General features: G+C 42.6%; 1 protein-coding gene across 1 annotated transcript in view; it reads left to right on the top strand.

Annotated features, from left to right (window-relative positions):
* Nucleotides 1–2,166: 2,166 nt before the first annotated feature.
* LOC121531510 overlaps nt 2,167–9,647 on the top strand; it is a 74,699-nt gene continuing 67,218 nt past the window's right edge. The window contains 1 exon segment of the mRNA XM_041836765.2: nt 2,167–4,006. Within this exon segment, the coding sequence (XP_041692699.2) occupies nt 2,228–4,006 (1,779 nt within the window). The 5' untranslated portion in view covers nt 2,167–2,227.

The raw sequence follows: 9,647 nt of genomic DNA, 5'->3' as shown, positions 1-9,647 counted from the left end.
GGCAACGTGGGATCCTGGTTTGTGTGTGTGTGTGTGTGTGTGTGTGTGTGTGTGTGTGTGTGTGTACCGTTGTCTTCTGTATAATTACTTGGGCTAATGTGGCTCGCGGGGATATAGCGGGGTATGGGGGTGTAGGTTTAAATAATGCCAACTCGCTTTAAAGGGACCATTGTACTACACACAAGATGAAAGATTCCCTTATTTCAAGTCACCCTACATCAACTCATCTCAAATACCCAAAACATGTTGTTAGTTATGTATGCCTGTATAGAATGTTCCATGTAAGACCATGTACTACTATGTTAAGTGATGGAAGACCATGCACTACTATGTTAAGTCATGGAAGACCATTTACTACTATGTTAAGTCATGGAAGACCATGTACTACTATGTTAAGTCATGGAAGATAATGTACTACTATGTTAAGTCATGGAAGACCATGTACTACTATGTTAAGTCATGGAAGACCATTTACTACTATGTTAAGTCATGGAAGACCATTTACTACTATGTTAAGTCATGGAAGACCATGTACTACTATGTTAAGTCATGGAAGACCATGTACTACTATGTTAAGTCATGGAAGACCATGTACTACTATGTTAAGTGATGGAAGACCATGTACTACTATGTTAAGTAATGTAAGATAATGTACTACTATGTTAAGTGATGTAAGACCATGTACCACTATGTTAAGTCATGTAAGACCATGTACTACTATGTTAAGTCATGTAAGACCATGTACTACTATGTTAAGTCATGTAAGATAATGTACTACTATGTTAAGTGATGTAAGACCATGTACTACTATGTTAAGTAATGTAAGATAATGTACTACTATGTTAAGTGATGTAAGATAATGTACTACTATGTTAAGTGATGTAAGACCATGTACTACTATGTTAAGTAATGTAAGATAATGTACTACTATGTTAAGTGATGTAAGATAATGTACTACTATGTTAAGTCATGTAAGACCATGTACTACTATGTTAAGTAATGTAAGATAATGTACTACTATGTTAAGTGATGTAAGATAATGTACTACTATGTTAAGTGATGTAAGACCATGTACCACTATGTTAAGTCATGTAAGACCATGTACTAATATGTTAAGTCATGTAAGACCATGTACTACTATGTTAAGTCATGTTAGACCATGTACTACTATGTTAAGTCATGTAAGACCATGTACTACTATGTTAAGTCATGTAAGACCATGTACTACTGTGTTAAGTCATGTAAGGCCATGTACTACTGTGTTAAGTGAAGGAAGACCATGTACTACGGTGTTAAGTCATGTAAGACCATGTACTACTGTGTTAAGTCATGTAAGACCATGTACTACTGTGTTAAGTCATGTAAGGCCATGTACTACTGTGTTAAGTGAAGGAAGACCATGTACTACGGTGTTAAGTCATGTAAGACCATGTACTACTGTGTTAAGTCATGTAAGGCCATGTACTACTATGTTAAGTCATGTGTTACAAGTGATGAGAGATAGGGTCTGCTCCCAAATGGCACCCTATTGCCTATATAGGGGACGGCTGTAGGGCCCTGGTCAAAAGTATTGAAATATAGGGAATAGGGCGCCATTTAGGATGCACTCTTTATGCACCAGTCTTACACAAACAGCAATCTGTACTGTGGGGCATCTACATCTGATGTGTGGTCAGGTCTGCATGACATATTATGAATGAAGGGGTTGTTTGGTTGAACTCATGCAAAGTCTCCAAACTTTGTACAGTAGCCCCAGTTTTGTTATTGCCGCTTAGAGATAAATACAGGGTTCTTATTGCCCCTCAGAGATAAATACAGGGTTCTTATTGCCCCTCAGAGATAAATACAGGGTTCTTATTGCCCCTCAGAGATAAATACAGGGTTCTTATTGCCCCTCAGAGATAAATACAGGGTTCTTATTGCCCCTCAGAGATAAATACAGGGTTCTTATTGCCCCTCAGAGATAAATACAGGGTTCTTATTGCCCCTCAGAGATAAATACAGAGTTCTTATTGCCCCTCAGAGATAAATACAGGGTTCTTATTGCCCCTGAGAGATAAATACAGGGTGCTTTCATTGATTTGAATTGAATTGTGTGTGTGAGTATAAGAGAGCTGACAAATTGCTGTGTTGTGTTTTTTTTCTCTCCAGGTGTGTGTGAGTGAAAGAGATGGTGCGGTCCGGAGCTGATAGCTGACGTAGCTGTAGTAGGATGAGATGAGAGAGGATGGAACACTCGGACAGCCCTGCCTCCCACAGCAGCGACCCCAACGGGTTCGTCAATAAAGTCTTCAACGTGTCTCTGGATGTGCAGAATGAGACCGGCACCGTATCTATCCAGGAGACTGGGGAGGGAGAAGGACAGGGAGAGGGTCAAGGAGAAGGTCAGCGGCCAGGCCAAGCCCAGGGAAAGTGGCAGGAGGCTGGGGATAGACAGGCAGAGACCCAGGCACCCCCTCAGACCCCTGGAAAGGAGCGCCCGGAGGTCAACCGTAGACCAAGAGCTACAGGGGCCATCTGGAAGATCTTGACCCGGCGTAGAGTGGCCTCAGAGCTGGATAACAGAAGACCTCACTCTATGATTCTCCCTGGAGAGGCGGCCTCCATCCCTAAACTGTCCTTCGCTGACAAGGTCCGCTCCATCAAGAAGCTCCGCTCTCCGGCTGTCTTCAAGGGGAGGATGGGGAAGATGTATGGGTCCAGCGCTAAGTTCAGAGACGGAGAGACGGAGGGTGACTCGTTCTGCCAGGACTTCCTCCCCTCGCCCGCCCTGCACCCCTGTAAGAGCACACTCCGCCACCGCGCGAAGAGGCACTCGTATGCCGGACACACCACCGAGTTCGACTGCTCATTTGAGGACATAGATCTGACAGCTACCCTGGACAGACACCATCTTCCCTCGCTAGTGGAGCCTGTTACCCAGAACGGCTCTGAGCCCACAGAGAGAGCCTCCTACACCAAGAGATGTCAGGTCCAGGCTCAGGCGCAGGCCAACCACTCCTCTAACTGTAACAGTACCTCAGCAGGAGTGTGTGAGGAGCAGAGTGTGAGGGGCAGCCCCAAGGCCCCGCTGGGTGGGAGGAGGTCTAAGGGAGCTGACGTGTGGAGTTACCTGAGGAGGATCTCTGTCCTGGGGAAGGGGAACGCGGCCTACTCAGAGAGGAGTTTTGACTCAGAGCTCCACACACTGGACAAGACCATGGACTCTGACTATGGCTCGGTGGACTTCGAGAGCATCAGGGACTTTCACCCAGCGGCTCCAAAACACTCTGACAGCAAAGGTGGACATTTTGGGGGTCTGATTAAGTTCTTCAGCAATGTTGCGGAGACAGCTAGAAAATGGCGGACGTCTTCACGCTCCTTCTCTCCTCCAGAGGAGGGAGGGGAGCGGTCGCCATTGGGCCCCCCCAGAGCAGGGCAGCGTCTAGGGGACTACGTCCACAGTGTGTCCCTGACCCTCCGCAGTGAGGACCACCCAGAGTGTCCCCCAACACCCGCCTCACCCCTGACCCCTCACCCCCCTCGCTCCCCTGCCTGTGACCCTGTCTCACCCCCTCCTCTGATAGGCAGACGGTCTCCTCAGGTGATGTTGAAGGCCTGGAGGGTGTGTCCGGACTCACCAAGCGTTAACGGCCTGGTGTGCGTGAGCTCATTGGAGACGACCAGACAGACGGACAGACAGACAGAGAGACAGACACAGCACACATCTGTAGCCACAGTAGAGAATCACGTGCCACACTCAAGGCTGGAGAGAGAGACTCAGAAAGAGAGAGAGACAGAGGTAGACAGAGATCCCTTAGAATGTGTGTCTACAGTGGAAAGAGAAAGAGAGGGAAGAGAGGGGGGAGAGGAAGGAGAGGGACACTCAGGAAATTACCTGGATTCCAAGGATGCTCTACCTGTCTCGGAGCAGACACACCTTCCAAACGGCCAATCAGAGTTAAGGGAAGGAGAGACCGTAGCCACTAGGGAGCCAGTAGGAAACTGCCCCCAGGAAGTATTTAAGGTGAGTATGTTGATGATAAACATGAAAACTGTTTTATGTTCAACAACCCTTATCGAAAAATACAGGCTTCTGGCAAACAGTTGTGGCAGATTTGCGGCGACTTGTAAACTTCTGGCAAACAATTCTCTGGGAAACTTGTGGCGAACATGAATATGCAAATTAGATCCAGTTTTCGGTACTGTGTGTTAACAACATTGAAATGTTGTATCTACAGTACATAAACCCAATCACATATAACTTTAAATGAACTTGCTTCTCACAGAGAGAACTAAACTAAACATGCTGAATATACTAAACAACGTATTCAATGTCTTAACAGATACAAATAAATCCACATTGAAATCATCAGCAAGCAAATGAAGAAAAGAGCAAAAAGCTGGATATTTCCCAAATAAATTATATATTTAATATTTTTATGTAGCTACATTCACGTGGTCCTCTGTAGCTCAATTGGTAGAGCATGACGCTTGTAACGCCAGGGTAGTGGGTTTGATCCCCGGGACCACCCATACGTAAAAATGTACGCACACATGACTGTAAGTCGCTTTGGATAAAAGCGTCTGCTAAATGGCATATTATTATTGTTATTATTATGATAGCAATGTGAACACTATGGGGATGTTGACCTTAGGATGTTTAAAGGGGTAACTAGAGCCACGTGATAATTGAGCAATAGCTTTCAACCAATGGAAGTTTTAAAGATAATTAACAAAATGGAGATCATTAAAACAACAACAACTAAATCAAACCAAGTTCAGAACTATTGCCTTTTTAAGTAAACTTTGGAGATGTCCTTCGTCCAAAGCTTGTTGAATGCATGAACTGAAACAAACACAAAACACAAAACAAAAACAAAATTAGGATACTGAAAACAATTACTGAAAACATTTTATATTTTGGTATCTTACAGTGGCTTGCGAAAGTATTCACCCCCCTTGGCATTTTTCCTATTTTGTTGCCTTACAACCTGGAATTAAAATGGATTTTTTGGGGGTTTGTATAATTTGATTTACACAACATGCCTACCACTTTGAAGATGCAAAATATTTTTTATTGTGAAACAAACAAGAAATAAGACAAAAAAACGGAAAACTTGAGCGTACATAACTATTCACCCCCCCAAAGTCAATACTTTGTAGAGCCACCTTTTTCAGCAATTACAGCTGCAAGTCTCTTGGGGTATGTCTCTATAAGCTTGGCACATCTAGCCACTGGGATTTTTGCCCATTCTTCAAGGCAAAACTGCTCCAGCTCCTTCAAGTTGGATGGGTTCCGCTGGTGTACAGCAATCTTTAAGTCATACCACAGATTCTCAATTGGATTGAGGTCTGGGCTTTGACTACGCCATTCCAAAACATTTAAATGTGTCCCCGTAAACCACTCGAGTGTTGCTTTAGCAGTATGCTTAGGGTCATTGTCCTGCTGGAAGGTGAACCTCCGTCCCAGTCTCAAATCTCTGGAAGACTGAAACAGGTTTCCCTCAAGAATTTCCCTGTATTTAGCGCCAACCATCATTCCTTCAATTCTGACCAGTTACCCAGTCCCTGCCGATGAAAAGCATCCCCACAGCATGATGCTGCCACCACCATGCTTCACTGTGGGGATGGTGTTCTCGGGGTGATGAGAGGTGTTGGGTTTGCGCCAGACATAGCGTTTTCGTTGATGGCCAAAAATCTCAATTTTAGTCTCATCTGACCAGAGTACCTTCTTCCATATGTTTGGGGAGTCTCCCACATGCCTTTTGTCGAACACCAAAAAATTGTTCTTATTTTTTTCTTTAAGCAATGGATAATTTCTGGCCACTCTTCCGTAAACACAGCTCTGTTTAGTGTACGGCTTAAAGTGGTCCTATGGACAGATACTCCAATCTCCGCTGTGGAGCTTTGCAGCTCCTTCAGGGTTATCTTTGGTGTCTTTGTTGCCTCTCTGATTAATGCCCTCCTTTAATGGTCCGTGAGTTTTGGTGGGCGGCCCTCTCTTGGCAGGTTTGTTGTGGTGCCATATTCTTTCCATTTTTTAGTAATGGATTTAATGGTGCTCCGTGGGATGTTCAAAGTTTCTGATATTTTTTTATAACCCAACCCTGATCTGTACTTCTCCACAACTTTGTCCCTGACCTGTTTGGAGAGCTCCTTGGTCTTTAGTGGTGCCGCTTGCTTGGTGGTGCCCCTTGCTTAGTGGTGTTGCAGACTCTGGGGCCTTTCAGAACAGGTGTATATATACTGAGATCATGTGACAGATCATGTGACACTAAGATTGCACACAGGTGGACTTTATTTAACTAATTATGTGACTTCTGAAGGTAATTGGTTGCACCAGATCTTATTTAGGGGCTTCATAGCAAAGGGGGTGAATACATATGCACGCACCAATTTTCTGTTATTTATTTTTTAGAATTTTTTGAAACAAGTTATGTTTTTCATTTCACTTCACCAATTTGGACTATTTTGTGTATGTTCATTACATGAAATCCAAATAAAAATCCATTTAAAGTACAGGTTGTAATGCAACAAAATAGGAAAAACGCCACGGGGGATGAATACTTTTGCAAGGCACTGTAAAAGGTAGATTCAGTGGCTAATGGGCGGGTTTTGTTTTGGAAAAAAACGGGTCAGCTATTACAAACTTACCTTGATGTTGCTATGCTTCTCACTGAAACTGGCATTCTATATATTTTTCAGCAGGGAAACAATGTTTCTGTCTTGTATAATTGCTATATGAACAAACGATGTAGCTAGCATCAACTGGGATTTAGGCCTACTAAATATACTCTTTAATGTGTGGCCAACTGTTCCTAGAGAGCCACAGTACACAATATTTTTCTTCAACTAATTATGATATTCAATCTAGACTGGGGACTTCAACATTAAGAAACAGTTTTCTACTAGTTGTCTTTTCTTCCTGACTCAGGTGTATAAGGCTTGGGTGGAAGAAAAGCAACATACAATTGAGTTATTCCTAATATGGCAATTCATATCATTGTTCCAAAATGAATTATTGTTAACTTACATCTCAAAGCCATCCATGCGAGAAGCCTTGCTTGACCTGGTGCACACATGTCTCTGTCCTCAGTTTGATTGAAGGCCTTGTAACTGATTGCTTCTAGAAAGAGAGAAGGAACAACACATGATCAAGATGCGCAAGCCACTAGTTTAAAGCAATGAAAGATCTCATTGTTACAAAGAATGAATGTATGGGCTACATTTATGAGAATAATAAATGCATTTGCTTACCTTATCAAGCTTGAAGACGATACACTCATTTATCACGCAAAAAAAGTGTTATGAGTGAGTGCACTACAAACATCTTTCCAGGGTGTTGATGCATCCTTCTACCAATACAGCCTCTTCCATCTGCAAAAGTGAAGTCTTGCTTGGATGCAAGTCAGCTCATATTGTTGCTACCTTAGCGGTTGTGCTAGCAAACATACTATTAAACAGTGACACTAGCATATTTAAATGCATATTGGTATTAAAGACAGCAATGTATTCACCAAAAAATATTGTATAAGTGTTTAGGAAAATCATTAGTTAGCTAGCTAGCTAGCGATCACATTAATTGTGCAAAAATATGATAGCTAACGTTAGCTAGCTAGCTAAGTGCTAGCCAAGCGCTAGCCAGTCAGTGGCGCTGACAGATTGAAACTGGTATCAACAAAATGTGTTTCACTCTATCCCATTTGGAAAGAAGTAGAGGGTGCTCAACCAACGTGAGTAGAGGTGCAACCTAAAAATGTGTAAACATCATTGGACAGGAAAAGGCGCAACGCTCGCTCACCAAAAAAAAATCATAGTTTTATTAGGCAAGTTTAAAAGATTGACGTTTCGGCCTTTAATGGCCTCCTTCAGAATAATCACAAAGGGAATGGATAAGTTCATACAGGGCACGGGGAAGACAATTAGGGAGAAAACTCTCTTCAGCTGGTGCTGCTGATGAGAGACAGTGTGGTAGACCATACAGGTTGGTACTCAGGGTGTGGGGTACTATGGTCAATGTCTCCACCTAGTGATAAAATACAGAACTGAACCAGTAAAAAACTGGGAAAACTGGGAAGCTTTTTTCAACATAGTAGGTGTAATTGTTATACAACCATTACTATATAATACATGTTGAATATGTTGGGTATTGGAAAAGAAACAACAGAGCTAAAAAAAAAAAAAAAAAACATCAACAGCTTAGGCAAAGAGGTCTAACAACTGGTTTGGACAACAGTTAGTGAGCTCCCTCCATGTGTAAACAAGAAGTACAAATGGGGACACTCACCGGACAACATTGGTAGGTAGCTAGCGTGGTTTTCATTTTCCAACAAATTTTTCTAATCCCCTTCATTGCTCATCAACAGTTACTGGTCTTGGAATTCATGTGTTCACCAGAAACGGCTTCCATTAAACTGTTTGCCACTACTGCCAATAAATATTGTTGCCACAGGTTTGCCACATTTTTTTATAGAATCTTGAGAGAATTGTCTGCCAGAAAAAACCCTCTGGCAAACTGTTTGCCACTATTGGCAATAAATATTATTGTTTTCAAAGGTTTGCCGCAGATTCATCACAAGTGGCAAACATTTGCAAACTTCTGGCAAGATTTTGTGACACACTATTTTGTTTGCCAAAAACATCTTTGCAAATAAACCAATTCAGTTAATAAGGAATTAAAATAGTTGTACATTCTTTGTAATCTGTGCCTGGTAATGATCAAATGTGTTATTGTAAGTCATCACCTCATTTTAATCAGTCCCATCAAATCATTAATTCATTCTATGTCATTATCAGATCCGGTCATCATGTAACTATTACATTACAACATTTTCTCATTGTTAACCTTTTTAACCTTGTTAAACATCATCATTCTTTTGCTTTTTTAAAAACAACAGCAATCATCTAAATGCTTCATGTAAGTCTCATAACAGTTACTTGTACTGTACAATGTTAAGTAAGTAGGCTATAGGTCTCTCTCTGTTAGAGGGGGTGTGTCTGTTAGAGAGGGTGTGTCTGTTAGAGAGGGTGTGTCTGTTAGAGAGGGTGTGTCTGTTAGAGAGGGTGTGTCTGTTAGAGAGGGTGTGTCTATAAGAGAGGGTGTGTCTGTTAGAGAGGGTGTGTCTGTTAGAGAGGGTGTGTCTGTTAGAGAGGGTGTGTCTGTTAGAGAGGGTGTGTCTGTTAGAGAGGGTGTGTCTGTTAGAGAGGGTGTGTCTGTTAGAGAGGGTGTGGGTAATATACAGAGAGCAGCGGGTATGTTGTGGGTATTCTTTTGCCCCATCTGTTGGCCAGAGGAGGAAGTAGAGTCAGAGCTCTCTGTGTGGAGTGTTAGTTAAACCACCGTAGTCTGTCTTTTCTACCCCTTCCTGTCTCCTCCACACAGAAACACACCAGGAAATCTTGTCCTAAAAAACATGGGAATCTAGTTCTAAAAGTGGTTCCCAACCAAGTCCTCAGGGATCCCTTAGACATTCCAAAGATGTGTTCTATTCCAGCCCCAGCGCACCTGGTTCAGCTAGTCAACTCATTTCCAAGCCCTCAATTAGTAAAATCAGGTGTTGTAGTGCAAATATGTGCAACGGAAAACCGTGTGTGTGTGTGTGTGTGTGTGTGTGTGTAAGTGTATGTGTATGTGTGTGTGTGTGTGTGTGTGTGTGTGTGTGTGT

Source organism: Coregonus clupeaformis, chromosome 21 (assembly GCF_020615455.1).
Source record: "Coregonus clupeaformis isolate EN_2021a chromosome 21, ASM2061545v1, whole genome shotgun sequence".
Taxonomy (NCBI): Eukaryota; Metazoa; Chordata; class Actinopteri; order Salmoniformes; family Salmonidae; genus Coregonus; species Coregonus clupeaformis.
Note: the sequence above shows the minus strand (reverse complement) of the source record. Positions and strands in the feature narration are given on the sequence as shown.